Source organism: Strix aluco, chromosome Z, assembly GCF_031877795.1.
Source record: "Strix aluco isolate bStrAlu1 chromosome Z, bStrAlu1.hap1, whole genome shotgun sequence".
NCBI lineage: Eukaryota > Metazoa > Chordata > Aves > Strigiformes > Strigidae > Strix > Strix aluco.
The window spans coordinates 92,331,412-92,346,539 of record NC_133971.1 but is presented as its reverse complement, the minus strand read 5'-3'; the positions used below and the strand labels follow the sequence as shown (position 1 = coordinate 92,346,539).

Here is a 15,128-nt window from a genome sequence, read left to right as displayed (position 1 = left end):
TCTGTTTTCCCCAAAGCTCTTCTCCTCCTCTAATTACATTTGAAATGTTTTGCATGCTATTGAAAATGTCACTTCCAGCTGTGGACTATTAAGGAGCCTACTCGGCACAGCCACGGGTTTTATTAGGCCAGGTTTGCTGCTGGGGATTCAGCAAAACAGGCCTGGAGTGAAGTACCTTTTGTTACAAACACTGAACACTCGTTATGTTGATAGGGGATCTTCCACAAAGGCACAGTGGTGGCCAAACTATTTTAAAGACCGAGACCTGCATAATTGAGCAGGAAGTGCTCAGATACGTGATATTTCTTCCCTTGTGCCCCAAAGTGGTAATGGAGACAAGTGTAGTGGTCCTGGTTTGTACTGGGGTCACTGTAGAAAAGCCCATGATGATCTCCAAGGCATTCATGCAGTTGATTTGTTCCTGAGCCCTTGTTCTCCTGATACTGTTGGTCGAGGTGCCAACAGGACACAAACAGATCTGCTCTGTCTCTTCTGCAAGCACTGAAAGTTGTGTGATGGAGCAGCTGTGGTTTTAATGGTGGATCAGGATCCACTGTCCACCAACACCCAGGGAAAAGGCTGTTGAGCCATCGCTGCAGTTTCTCCTGCACAGCCAGGCTGTGTGAGCAGTGGACAGGACCTAGGAAAGTCTTTCCACCCTGCTACATCCACACCACTTTTCTGGCTCCTCTTTCCTCACCTTTCACTGATGCCCACTCCATAAACCAGCTTGTTCTGAGGATTGATGCCACTGGGGTTGCATTCATATGGGATGTAGTTTCCTTTCCTGTTGTTTCTTAGGCGCTGTAATGTCTCTGAGACCACTGCTCTGCAAAAGCCACACAGGAACAGAAGGTTTGAACAGAGTAATATCCTGAAACGAGGATTTCATGAACTGAAAAGCGGTTCTGCAAACACGGTTTCTTCTCCTTCCACTGGTGTGCTCCCCAGCCCACTGAGCCAGCTCAGTGGAGGGAAAGTCTCACACTTAGACTCTACACATTACTAGACTTTGTATTTTTTCCCAAATCAATGCAAAAAAAATGTAAATGTATCTTTTCCCAGCCTGAAACAAGAGAAAAACAATACCTTGTCTGGTAAAACAATTGTTTTCTTTAGGCCTGAATCAATGCTTCTATTTCCATATCAGCTTTCAAATGTGGTTTAACGCTGTGGCAGTGAAACCCTTGATGTGATACCACTCCTGGCCCCAGAGAACGTGGACAGGGTGGGAAGATGTGCTGCTCCAGACGTAGTTAGTACAGCATTCACCTGGGGTGAATTATTTCTCTTCAGAAATGAAAAACTGTATAGGATATTTGTACAGCTTCCAGATCTCCTAATCTAATTTATGTTGCTAACCATCAGGAAGGAAAACAGGAAAAAGAAAAGACTAATTCTAGTGAGAGGGAAGAGAAATTTTTTTTCTTTAAAGCAGACAGGAGGATGCTTTGGGGCAGTAGCCCCATTTTTCTAAGAGTGACCATGCAGCTCCTTGATTTGAGGTACCCTTGTGCTCTGAGGGACACCCTGTTGGTATTTGCTTTTCAGTGTCAAGCCCAGAGCTTACTCTTTAAATAGTCCAGAGCTGATAAACTCATCTTCTGCAGGGAACATCAGGAAAAGCCGAGCTTTGTGCTTGCTTTGCCCACAACTCCAACATGTGCTGGAAAGTCAGCTCTGGCCCATCTCCCCCTGTGATAAAAGAGCAGGGTTTTGTCACAGGTCCCCTGGTGAGCGGCTGCTGGGACTAGGCTGGAGAAAAGGGAGGAGAGTATGTGCATCTCATTCAGTCTCTTTTCTGATACTGCTGTTCAGCACAGATCCTGTCCCAGTCATGCTGTTCACTGCTGTCAACAGGACTAAGATCACCAATTTTTCTATCCCAGTCTGCAGTCATTGATCTCTCTTGCTGGAGAAGGATGGGATGTTTTCTTTCTTTCATCCTGTCCTGTTTTAACTAAAGTTTTGATGGAAGCGGAGCAGCCTCCTGAATATGCTGCAGAGATGTTCATTGAACTTAAATGGAAATGAGCCTGACAAAAAGATTAACAGCTGACACTGCCAACATGTTTAGAATAAATTTCCAAACAGCCCCAAAGAGCAATTTGCTCCAGTTAGAGTGTGGTGGGAGCCCTGGGGAATTTGATAAGATCTGCCCAGGAGGCAGTAAATGGGTGAGGATCTGTGAGGGTACTGCATGCCAGCCCACCCCCAAAACCCTGCTTAGTACCTTTGTCCTGCTACTGGAGCCTAGAGGAGATCCTGCATGTTTGGGTGGTGCATTCAAGTTCCCTGCCTGGGTGCTGCACCATGGTATTTGCACAGGGCTTGTCACTGGCACGTGGCCCTGTCCTCCCAGTTCATGAGAGACAAGGACATACTGGAAAAAGTCCAGTGAAGGGCCAGAAAAATGATTAAGGAATTGGAGCAGCTGTTGTATGAGAGGCTGAGAGAGCTGGGACTGTTCAGCTTGGACAAGAAAAGGCTCAGGGTGATTTTATCAATGTATACAAGTATCTGATGGGTGGAGTAAAGAAGATGGAGCCAGACTCCTCTCCAGTTCTCAGTGACAGGACAAGAGGCTATGGGCACAAATTGAAACACAGGAAATTCCATTTAAACATAAGAAAAAAGCTTTTTTCTCTGCATAGGTAATCAAACACTGTCACAGGTTGCCCAAAGGGGTTGTGGAGTCTCCATCCTTGGAATATTAGAAAACTGTCTGGACACAGCCCAGCTGAGCAGCCTACTTTAGCTGAGCTTGCTCTAAGCAGGGGGGTTGGAATAGACGTTCTCCAGAGCTGCCTTCCAACCACAATGATTCTGCAGTTCTGTGCACCCGAAATTTAAGGGGCAAGTGGTGTCTTTGGTTGTGGTCTATGCTTTGTAGTGGGTCATCTCCTAGCTTGAAGAAGGTTCAGGAAGCCAAAGTACAAAACAGGAATGGCTGTGAGGCTGGTAGAGAACTGCCAACACATGGTGCAGAGGGATCGCACTCCACAGCAGCAGGGTGGTTTGTTGACATAACTCAAAAAGGTGCCTTTATTTTCAGGGCTAAAGAGGATTAATATTTGCAAACTAAAGAAATAGACACATGGCAATGAGTTCTTGGAAGAGCAAGAGCTGTTTAATGTCTCTGGGATGTAAATAATAAGTCAGTAGAGATCTCTCATCATAATCATAACCTTTCTTTGACTAATAACAGGACTTGTAAGTAGAACTGTCAGAACCTTCCATCCCCCCAGGCTCAACAAGGGCTTGTATTTCAACAAAGAAATCAGGAAAATGTTCCCAAATGCCCTTTTCTTCATTTTCTAGTTGCCTTTCCACTGGAAAAAAAACAACCAAAAACCAAAAGAAAGTAGAACTCTAAAAGGGATCTAAGGCCCCAAGGCAAAAGTTAGGTGATTTGGTGGTTCCTGCTGGAGCAACCATGCTTTAGTCTGTCCTATGTTCACGTCCAGCCACAGCATTAGTGAATTCACTCCAGTTGCTTGGCAAAGTCAGGATAGCGTGGGTAATTTCCTTGCGTTTGCTAGCTGGCAGGGCCAAAGGAGCAAGTTGTAACTCACCTTCTGACATTCAAATCCAAATATAAAGGTGTTGGGGGTAATACAGGCCATAGAGAAGGACACTAAACCCTATAGCTTGGGGCCAGTTAGCACTCCCAAAACATGAAGGGACCACCACAAACCATGCACAGACTGCTGTCTTTTTTAATAGCTACAAACATGTGTGGTGGAGGGGTGGGGGCTAAGTGGAACGTGAACTCATACCTTTCTTTTGGCTTTAAGGCTTCATGTTGACCTTGAAATGGAAGGAAGAATCAGCAGTGGTTTCTGCAATAGAAGCTGCTCCATTAACTTTTGCCTCTAAACTCTCTGATTTCTGGGAGATTTCATGCCTCTGGCTGTGGCAAATAGGTCTAAGGGCCCTGATTTCCCTGGAGCTTTGTAACGGTTTGTTGTCCCTAAGTCACAGCAGGTCTTCCTGGGATGGTTCCTGTGTTGGTATGTTGACAGGGGACAAGCCATCTCCAGCTCTCCCTGCTCACTGCTGCTGCTACTGGTATTGCAGAAGCCTCAACTCATGCAAAGTGCTGGGCAAGGACAAACAATGGTCCCTTTACCAGAGAGCTTGAAATCTAGCTTATCCAGGACCTTGCTCCAACACACTTAATATCTGATCAAAAGCTAACAACTCCCTCAAAAACATGGCCTGACTCTAGAAGGTGGGTCAGACTGCAATCTTGAGCAAGTCGACATTGCTTTTGGCATCAGAACAACATCATGTTCACTGGTGATATTATCTGAAGCAAATACTAATAATTTCTAGCACCAGCAGGGTGCTATCAAGGAGAGGTATCTCATCTCCTTACCCAACCTATGTGAAAATATCCAAACCTTTCTTATTTTGCTGTTTTACTAGGAATCGCACCAGGTTGGCACCTGGAGTATATTGACGTGACGGACTCCGCCATGGACAAGACATTTCGCTTCCAGTGTGATCGCTGGTTGGCTAAAGGTGAAGATGATGGGCAGCTCATAAGGGAACTGGCTTGTGCCAATAACGACATCCTGGAACTGAAAGAACGGACCAGTAAGTTTAGAGTTGACTTTGCTGAGAGATCTCAGAGGCTATAGGACCATATCTCCTGCACTAAGCATTCCCATGCAATAGGCGTTTGTATTTTCAGGCTTTAAGGGTTGGATTATTTAAGGTAATCTTTAGTTGAAAAGTGCAATGTTGTGATAATAAAGAATCAAATCAGGATTTATGAGGAAGAAAAGGATCTCATTCTGGGTTGAAACCTAAGAGAGCCCCATCTGCAGAGGTTCAGTCCAGCAGTAAGCCGTAAGGACACAAGGTTATGGTTTCGTTAGAAATAATGGGCTTGAGTCTTTGAGATGGAAAATAAATTCAAACCTTAAAGCTTTGTCAGTAACACTGCTCCAGCTTCCTCCTTAACAAGTTCTGGGCTACTAGCTCAAACGTCACAGCTGAACATGACGGCTGAGCTTAACACCCCATAGCCCTGGGTCTGCTCTGGGTAATTCTACTGAGTCAAAGGCAATTACACTGGTGTCTAATGTGGTGAGCAACTGAGCAAGCAAGTTATTTAACCACACTGATGATATGCACAGTGCATCTCAAGAAGTCCTGCACCACAGTGTTCTTCTTCAGAAAAGTCCTGGAGAGACAATAATCACATTATTTCAGTGTGATTTCATTCTGCCCCTGCAAAAAAAAAATCAGCCTTGTGATTGCCATTTTGGGTACTTACATGCCACAAAAGCACATCCTGTTGGGTACACAGATATCCTCATTGTCCTGTTAGGAACAGTGGCACAAAAACTGTAGGATCTGGGCTGTGTTAAAAAGGGAGTGCTTAGCACAGCAGGGAGTTGCACACAGCTTGTTCAAGAGCAGCTTCATCCACTCTTGCCAGCTGATCGAGCAGTACTCATTTTTTCATGTACTTTATCCCTGCATGAACTCCAAAGCATGTAGAAGTCAAAAGCCCCACAGATTTCAGTGTGGTTCCATCCTTATTTTGCAAATGCTTTCTTGTGTGCTGTGATAAATATTAGGAAGAGAGTTTTTAAGCAAAGTGACAGCCAAATGAAGAGATCTTTCTGGCCATCTGCTCTTCCTTTTCTGTTTAACGTGTGTGTTAATTATGCTTTAAAGCCTATGAGATTGCCACAGTAACAAGCGACAGAGAGGATGCAGAAACAAAGGAAAACATCTGGATCATCTTAGAAGGAAAGCTGGGCCGCTCGAAAGAATTCCTTATGGAAAACTCCTCCAAGAAAAGGAGATTTGAAAGGTAGTGGGACAGGATGGTGGGCTAGAGGAACTCCCCACCAACAGTGTGTCTTCCACAAATGCCACCTCTTCTCCAGGGCGGCTTACAGAGCTGTGTTTGTGCTGTGCTGTTTCTCATCCCCCTTCCAAAAAGCCTAATGACTTCTCACCTGGAGTAAAAGGAAGATGTAAAATTAGTTTCTGATGGGCAGACACAGAGCAGGTTTAAAAATTATAAGGAAAAGGCATTTGGTAAAAGGAAATGTAGATGATGCATGTGTATGTGTGTCCTTTTGTATTAGTACATACAAATGAGCTTCTGGCAAGCCCCAGGGGAGGTTGTGTATTTTTGAGCTGGGAGGAGCAGAAGGAAGCTGGGGGTGGTTTTAGTTCCTTTTACAGCATCTCACTGGCAGTGAGAATCAGAGAGAAAGTAAAAATAGTTGGAGGCTAAATGTTGTCAGAGTTGCTCAGATTTGACTTTCCAGATGAATCTGGGGTGTAAGGCTGAAAGATCACTGTCGCGTGAGGAAAGCTGAATATCAGCCTCGTGCGCAGACGAGCTACAGGCACATCTATGTAATGTGGGGCAGATTCCTTCTCCCATGTGGGACCAAAGTGCTCCAGATGTGAGAGGGGTTTTCTGCTTTGTTTAAGGACATAGCACTCCCTCAGGAGATGGGAACCTCTTCAAAATCATGGACGCTGCTGATGTTCTGTTGCCTTGCAGGGAGGAAAGGTTTTTCTTGCAGCACTGTAAAGGAAGGTGAAATTACAGCTGATGTGGACTCTAGTATGAATGTCTGAGATTTCATGTGAAACATGAAAGATCAGGAGGAACTTCCTTCCAACCTTAAGCTGATGGTGTGTACACTGGAGTTAAAGACACCACTCTCCAAAGCATTAGTCACAGTCCATCCTTGGAGGCAGGTTGGAATACGGACCAGTCCAAGGAGATAAACCCAGCAGATATGCAGGGGACATGACAGGGAGACATCCAAGGGTTTGACAGAGACCTATTGTTTCTCTAAACTCTTTTCAAACTGAGCTTCAGGAAGGATGGCTGAACTAGCAAATTTAAAACAGCTATGGTGGGTAGATGTGTAACAGATACAGTATCTGTCAAGGATGAATGAATAAGTGCTGGAGGGGAAATTAGTCATTCTTTAGCTTTATCTATAATGAGGCAAATTGATTTTGTATGTGGAACTGCTCAAGTTTATCCTGGAAAGTCCTAGTGGCAACAATTTAAAGTGTCACCCCTAATCTGAGAATTTAAATATGGAAATTATACTTTGTGTTGAATGATTGTAGGTTAAACCAAATGACTTTAAATGAAGGCTTATCATCTGTCTTCCATACCCATGTGCAAACTACTTAATGTCCATATGAAACAAGTTGCTGTCAGCCTTCAGGATACTAACTGAAAGTGCTCCCCGTTTCTCTAGGGGAGCAACAGACACATTTCAGTTTTCTTCAAAGAACGTTGGTGATATTGCAGCCATCTGTGTTGGTCACTGCCCAAAGGATGGGAAGAAGTCATCTGCAAAAGCTGATGTCTTCTGGCATGTCCAAGAGATTATCATAACAGAGATGGAGCTTTGCAACAAGTAAGTGCCTTCTCATCTTCAAGGAGCCACCCCAGGAGGGCATGGGGAAGCTGAGCAGCTCTGCATGCATCCTCCTGCAGCATTTCAGATTTAAGCAACAGCAGAAAGTCTTCCCAAATCTTAATCCCTTTCTGAAAGCTGAGGACAAACTGTTTGGTGTGTCAGATGAGACAGAACATCCCTGCCTGACTTGCCTGTGCAATTTCTGAGTTGTCAGAGAGGGCATTTGCATGTGCAGATAAGTTTATAAACAAGCTGGCTTGGGTGAATCTCACAGCTATGACAAATTAATGTCTCAGCTTGTGGAGAATACTTCGATTGAAATTTAAGGGGTTTGTAGGATGCTCTGCACAGACTGGCCTTTAGGTAAGTCTTGCAAAAGAGCTCCTAGAAAAATGTTGAGAGTAAGACAAAACCTGAACCTCCAGTTCAGACCAGTTTGGATGCCAGATCTTTCAGGTATGGTCCAAAAAGCCCACTGGAAAGGTGGCAGTGATGCAGCTCAGCTACTCTGATTTGAATATGACTGAAATCTGACATAGCTGAAAAATAAACACGTCTGAAGAGCCCTGAGCACATCAGGTCCTATATGCTTTGGTCTGAGCCTTGTCTTTGGAAGGGGTGACATTCACGACTCAGAGAGCAGATAGCACAGGGACTATGCAGGAACCAGAGAAGATCGTCCATTTGCAGAATAAACTGCTCTTCAAAGAAAATATCCACAATGTTAATTGTGGATTTCTTTTCTTCTCCATGATATTTCCATTGCTGTTAAAAAATTTAACTACAAGGAGTTTGTTCCAACTGAGACAACTGAGTGTTTAAGAAGAAATCCTTGAAGTGTTTTTTTTTAGAAGCCAAGAGTCTCTCTTAGCAAATTAATCAGCCAGCAGAAGAGCCACAATAATACTTGCTGAATGAAAACTCAGTCAATTGCATACTAAAACATGTTCTTTTCTCCTGGTGGGGAAAAACCTGGAACCCTTAATGTCCAGCTGTGCAATCAAATCTGTGCACTGAACTCATTGGGAGAGTGCTGAAACTGCTGAAACAGTGTGTTTTGAAGGGGCTAGAGATCTTCTCATAAAGCCCCATTTTTTTTTAAAGTTGTTTTAAATTAAGGAGGGCAGCCAGGAGATATCGGTAAAGCCTGCAGCCTGTCATTGCACTGAAGCAGGGCTCCAGCTCTGCCGACACAGCACTTCACAGCGATGTTTGCTCTGCAAACGATCAACTGGAGGAGATTGCACCGTGAAAGCAAGCTCTCACTTCAGGTATTCCCAATCCTAAACATCAAAAAAACCCCACCCAGTCAAGCCAAAGACCAAATGAGAAGAGTTATGAGATTGCTGCAGCAATAGTTTTAAATTATACTGGGATTTTTGCCTTTTAGTAGTAGATCTTAGTATGTGGAAGGGCTGTATTTAGAAGCTTTTTCTTGCAAATCTCAGGGGTAGAAGGGTCATCTTTTTTCTTCTCACCCCTCTTGAAGACTGGCATGCTCCATTATAACTCCAGACCATGCGATATTACGTAGCCCAGGCAAGCCCTCCACCCCACTCCCATGCAGTTTTTCTGTTCCTGAGCCTAAAATTTTGCTCCCACCAGAACTTCTCATTTACAAAGCTTCTTTCCAGAGAAAGGAGTGCTTTAACTTTGGCTGCAGAAAACATCAAAAGCGTTGGAAGTGCTTAAGTGTTGGAAGTGCTGGAATCGCGGTGACCCTTCCTCCGGGTGTTTATTTTAGGCACACGCGCTGCAATCCAGCTACACTCCCTCCAGGAGGACCTGCTGCAGCTTGGTGAAGGCAGGGCGGGCGGGGGGAAACTCATTTGGAAGCGATCTTCATCACTGGAAACGAAATACATCATTAAAAGCAGAGTGCTCCAGCCCCTGGCCGGGTGCCAGGCACGCAGTAATTCATGGATGTGCTATGTGCTCCCTGCACATCACCAGAGGCAGCACTGCAGAGCCAAGGGCTTTCGGCATCTGGTACCTATCAGCTCCATGCTCCATGCTTGTCTTTTGCCTGCTGAGGATGGGCTGGGTGATCTAGATGAGGAAAGAGGCGGGAGAGGATTTAAACCTTCTCCTCCCATCTTTCCCATTCCCTTTTTCCTAGTTCCTAGCCCAACCTTAACCACACAATCAGTGAGGGTAATTGCTGATCTCCCTGCTCTCAGACCAGGGCTGCCTTTGCTGCGGGACTGATTGCTCGTCCTGCCTCGGTGGGGCTGTAAATGGACGTGCTGTCGTACAGGCAAAAGAGATGGCAAGTGCCCCACACCAACCCTCCCATGTGCAGAGTGTCTGTGGCTGTCTTGGGAGATGCTGGGTTCTCCAGTTGCAGTTGCAATGTTCCATATCATAGCTGTTTTTCCAGTGAGAAACTCTAGTGCTTGCACATCCGGGGAAAAGTACTGAAACAGCATTAATGTTGGGCAATTTAGTAGCATGCCCTGTCCATAGCATTTGCCCAGTAAAGTGGCCATCCGTACCATTAACATGCTGCTAATTTTCCTTCGGCAGATACTTTTTCAGGTGCAATGTGAAAATCCCTCTGCGTTACAAGAGGCGGGACTACAAAGTCTTCGAGTGTGCCAAGGTCACTGAGAGCTTTGCCAGCAAAGCCCGGAGCTTGGTGCCAGTCAAATATGAGACCATCGTGGTCACAGGCTTTGAAAAGGGTGCGGGGACCGACGCCAGCGTGTTCATCACCATCTTCGGGTTGAACGGGGACTCAGGAAAGCGGGCGCTGAAGCAGAAGTTCAGGAATCTCTTTGAGCGGGGCAAAACCAGCAGGTTTTACCTGGAAATACTGGACATGGGAGAGCTAAAAAAAGTCCGGATTGAGCACGACAACAGTGGTCTGGCGCCGGGCTGGCTGGTGGAGCGGGTGGAGATCACCAACTCGGCGACCGGCGTGACCACTATATTTCCCTGCGGGAAGTGGCTGGATGAAAACCGGGGTGATGGGTTAATCTGGAGGGAGCTTTTTCCTAGGTACTGAAGAGGGTAGGGCTGCAGGAGGGTTTCGATCCCTTCTTCATGCGCATTTTTCTCATTATACCATTTTATATTGCATTTTACTTTTTAAAACACTGCCTTTTGTATTGAGAGATTTTTAGTAGCAAGATGTGCGTCTTGAGTTAACATTTTGTAAAAGTAATACTGCTTTTTTTAAAGTGCATATAAAATTATGAATGACATAAACACATTTCTTGCTTATTTATGATTAAAAGCCACAACTAACAGAGTCATAAACTATCCTTTAGCAGCTCAGATGCTATCTTCTATTTTCAGTGCTTTGTTCTGCCAGGGCTGGGAAAGCCCACTGGCCTCCACCAACTGCTGGGCTCCCCTTTTAGATGAGTAAAGAACATAAGAGAATTGAGCCAATATGTTTAAGAAAATTGAGCTTGGAGACCCCAGTTTTTCCCAGTTCTGGCAGCTGTGAACACTGAACGTCCATACACACACCTCCAGAAGGCATCATGTTGAAAGCAGCGGGCACAGCAGGGATTTCTGCAGGGTGGTGGGAAAGGACCCATTATCCACCCAGCCACATCTCAAGGGGTGGGATCTGGGTGGTGTTTCCTACCTGTGGGCTTTCCTCCCTCAAGCCAGACCCAGCTCTTGGGCTGAATTTGTCCAGGTCTGCCCAGAGCTGAGATCTACAGTTACAGCAGCCAGAGCAAAAGACCTACCGGATAATCAATTCCACTGCAAGGAAGCTGTGCTAACTACATTCAAAGCTGTCTCAAGACAATCTTACCCTATATGGCCTGCATACCAACTCAGTTTCAGAGCAGCTGCTGTTTATTTTATTTTTTTCTTTTAATAAGAACTGCTGGTTTGATTTTTTCTGTGGTGGAGGAAGGATTTCCCAGCTGCAGTAAGGTCCAGTGCTCCTGCAGATGAGCTCTTCCCACTACTCGCATCTCTGCAGGTACCAAACAGCAAGAAAAGTTGTTTATAAATCATTACTTCTGGAGCCCTGTCTCCCTCCCCAGGGACCAAAACAGCAGGACACATCCTTCAGAGGAGAAAGGGGACTGGCTGAGCTGCCACGAGAAGAAGACCTTCCTCCTGGCCCACCTGTGCCCTAGGAGAGATCGTTCTGCCTCCCAGAAGCTGATTTTAAACAAGCATTGAGTGAGTTAAACCCGCTGAGCCCACCCACCCCATCAGTCCCTGGGTTGGGGATAATGCTTCCACTGGGACAAGACCTGGATGTGCCTGGCCACAAGGCAGGACTGTCCCACTGCTGAATCCAGCCTGGTCATGGGCAAAGGAGGCCCCAGCAAAGGTTACCGATGCTCAGACAGGAGTTAGGGGTGTATTGCAGGTACTGTCAATTGCTCCTAGATATTTGAAAGCTTCTGCATCCCACCAAAGACCCGCCAGGGAAGTATTGCATCTTTATTTTCTGCAGCAGGCACCACCAAAAAGACGTGAGCTTATTCAGGGCTGTCTGTGGCAGCTCGCAAATAATAGCTCAGACTAATTCGTTTTAGAAACTGTTATGGTAAGTGATGGTTTTGGAGCAGAGCAAGTTGCTTAAATGAGCCCAGTAATCAACCTCATCAATGATCAACTGCTCACTGATGGGAATAATAATAGCAGCTGTTACTGGCTGTATTCTCTCTCCTCACCACAGACTGGTGCTACCAACCTCTGAGCAAGGACCAAGCTGGGGGGCTGGGAGCTCACAGGAGGAGCAGGTCAGACCTCAGGAGGGCTGAAGGTGGGTGCTGGGGTCAGCAGGTGTGTTACATCCCTGGGACCCTGATGGGATGGGGCTTGGGCTCCCTGGGTGGGCAGGAGGTCCCACAAGCAAAGACTGGAGCATTTGCTTTTGCTGCACTTGTGCAGTGTCATTGCAAAGCAGCGGTTCCCCAGTGGATGTTCTGAAATAAAAAAAGGGTCAGGCTTTTGATCTCTCTGCTTTGCCTCCCACCCCAGTCTACCAGGGCTATGAAAAAACTCTCCCTATAATAGATTTGTCCCATTTTTAGATAAATGTGTGCTGCAGTGAAGTAGTTTTTCCCATTAAAATGCTGTAGTCCCAGCATTTCCAGTTGGCTCCAGTCAGCGCCCACTTGGTGCAGAGATGTCAGAGATGCTGGTTTTACAGCATCACTGCAACGCAGCAGGTTAACCCCTGCCAGCCCCTGAGCAAATTCACTGTGACACACATGGGACCTGTACTGCTCCATGCTTCCAGCCCTTGGGAGCAGTGAGGCAGCTCCTGGTCCACGCACCATCCCTCCATGGGGCAAGGAGGAAAGAGAAATCCTTATCTTGCATATGAGATGTGCTCACATCTGGAAGTAATCACATATAGCAAGTAGCTACAGCCACGGATTGAAGTCTTGTTGAAGCAGGAATGAACGTCTTTGGGGCCACCAAATCACTGCGTAGGTGAGAAATGGGATTGCAGATACCTGGGTTGCTATAAGAACTACCTGCCATCCCTGGATGGACATATTCAATACAAAAGCTCTGCTGACCTCCAGGCAATGCTGCCCTAAAAAAGACCCGTTGCTGATACAGGCTCAGCAACCTCACTGCCTCCCAGGAAGGCAACCTGGGCAAAGCATGAAAAAACTCTGCTTTTCTCTTCTAAAGACTTCAAAAAGGCCCCTTGTTTGTGCAAAACTCAACTCCACCCTCGCTCTGGGGAGTCATTCTGTTGCTACAACAACTAATGCTACAAAAGTATTAAGGCAAGAGTGGAGTTTTTCCAAGGGCTGGATTTGCATTAAGCTGCTAAAACCAACATGTTCTTGGCGAAGTGAAGAATTGGGAAGGAGAAAAGCCAAAACTGTCCTAGTGTTGTGCCTTTTGCAGGGCTCAGACAATCTCTGTCTGCTGGGACAGAGCATCCCAAAGCTGTATGTTGCTCCTGCTCTACCCACCACCTTTTTTTTCTTTTTTTCTTTATTTTTTAATTGGTGAGGTTTTAATGCATATGCCTTCATCCAAAAAACATGAATGTAGACGAAAAACAAGAGCAGAGGACAAGGATGGTGGCACTCAGTGGGAGTCTGCAAAACCAGGTTATCCCATCATCTCTGTGGGCCCCAACATTTTGGAAGCCCAATGAAATGCTGCGTTTACAAAAGCACTTGGGTCCTGCCAGTGAAAAACAGTATAAACAAGGAGTCCTTTGCAGTGTTGGATCCTAAGAGAGACTGGTTGTTTCTTGCTGCAGGACACAGAGAATTATTTGAAAACCTCTGTGAAATTGCTGTGAAACATTTTTGATAGCATCATATACCTACGCCAATCTTGTGTGCACAAAGGCAGAATAACTGGGGGCTGTGACACCCATTTTATAATCTCCCCTACCCCATCAGTATGTGTAGAGGTCCATTTTGACACAGAGAAGAGCTCCATTTAAAAAAACAACCAACAAAAATTGTATTTACTGATGGGGTTGTACAGCTCTGAGCTGCAACCTGTGGGCGAGCTGAGGAGTTAAGATACTACAAAGCACAAATAAGGGCTAAGCTTCCTGACCCTGGGCAGCTGCTGCCAGACCAAATGCTCGCAGTGAATAAAGACATTTCATCTTGTCCCTTGCTGCTACACCTTAATGGGCACAACCCCTCTCCCTCCCCAGTGCAGCCACCAGTCACTGCTCGCCACGCTCTGCAGGGCTGTTATCAGTTCGCAGCTGTGTGTTTGCTGCGGCAGCTTTCAAGAAAACCGATTGCCATCTCCTCTCTCAGCACCGTTACCCTTTCAAAGGACATCAGCAAGATCTCAGTGAGCAACTGAGATTTTCCCCAGCAGGACCAGCAGGTCATTTTAAACCTGTTTTCTGAATTTGTAAAAGCATCCTATAATGGGAGCTTTGTATTCCCTGAATATGGTGCATCTCTTACGCACCCTTTGCTGGATGCTGGAGGGGCTGGCAATTCCCTCTGGCTGCAGGAACCAAATCTCTACGATCAGCAAATAAGCCTGTCTCCAAGGCTTATTTAGTCTAATCACATAGTCAAAGCTGGGGACTGCTCTCAGCCTTTCTGCATGAAATGCATGAGGAGGAGCAGCTGAATCGAGAGTGGGCAGGAGCAGAGACTGGCACCATTCATTGTGGGAAAAAATAAAAAGTGCAAGAGGACCTGTGAAATGAGCTGTGCAGGATGCAAAGTTGGGTGTATGGCCCATTGAATTCTTCTACAGGTAACAAAAGGACTGAAAATACCCTCGAATATATCTGTATTTTTTTTTGAGGATTTTTTCTCTTCCAATAAGTTTCTCTTTCCTTAGTTATTAAACCAGAGACCCACAGGGAGGGAGATGCTTCTCCACTGGGAGGATGGAGGACCCGTTGGTATCTCTGCAGGGCTTGCTAGAGATATCCTACAGGCACCGTAGGTTGTGTTTAGAGGAGAAATTTCTCTTTAACAGGCAATTTTCAGCCTGGTTCTAGAAAGTGATTTTGGTACTTACTCACAAAACTGGTGCCACAGGACATCAGGCACGGTGGTGTGCCTGTGTGGAAGACTCACCCCGCCTCTGCCGTGAAGCTCAAGCACCAACAGCCCCTGCAAACCAGCTGGGCAGAGTATTTTATACCCCAGCAGTGTCTCTTTTGCACACCAAAATCCAAAGGCATAAGAAGTGAAAGAATTCACCCAAAGATACAAGAAACGAGTGGTAAATAAAGACCAAGCGATCACCCTGCCAGGTGAC

At 45.9% G+C, this 15,128-nt stretch overlaps 1 protein-coding gene across 1 annotated transcript in view; it reads left to right on the top strand.

Annotated features, from left to right (window-relative positions):
* Positions 1-11,576, top strand: part of LOXHD1 (lipoxygenase homology PLAT domains 1) — a 131,474-nt gene extending 119,898 nt beyond the window's left edge. Inside the window, exons 41-45 of the mRNA XM_074813690.1 lie at positions 4,432-4,602; positions 5,695-5,833; positions 7,260-7,421; positions 9,951-10,424; positions 11,435-11,576. Of these exons, the coding sequence (XP_074669791.1) occupies positions 4,432-4,602; positions 5,695-5,833; positions 7,260-7,421; positions 9,951-10,424; positions 11,435-11,576 (1,088 nt within the window). The remainder of the gene's footprint in view (positions 1-4,431; positions 4,603-5,694; positions 5,834-7,259; positions 7,422-9,950; positions 10,425-11,434) is intronic.
* Positions 11,577-15,128: the final 3,552 nt, after the last annotated feature.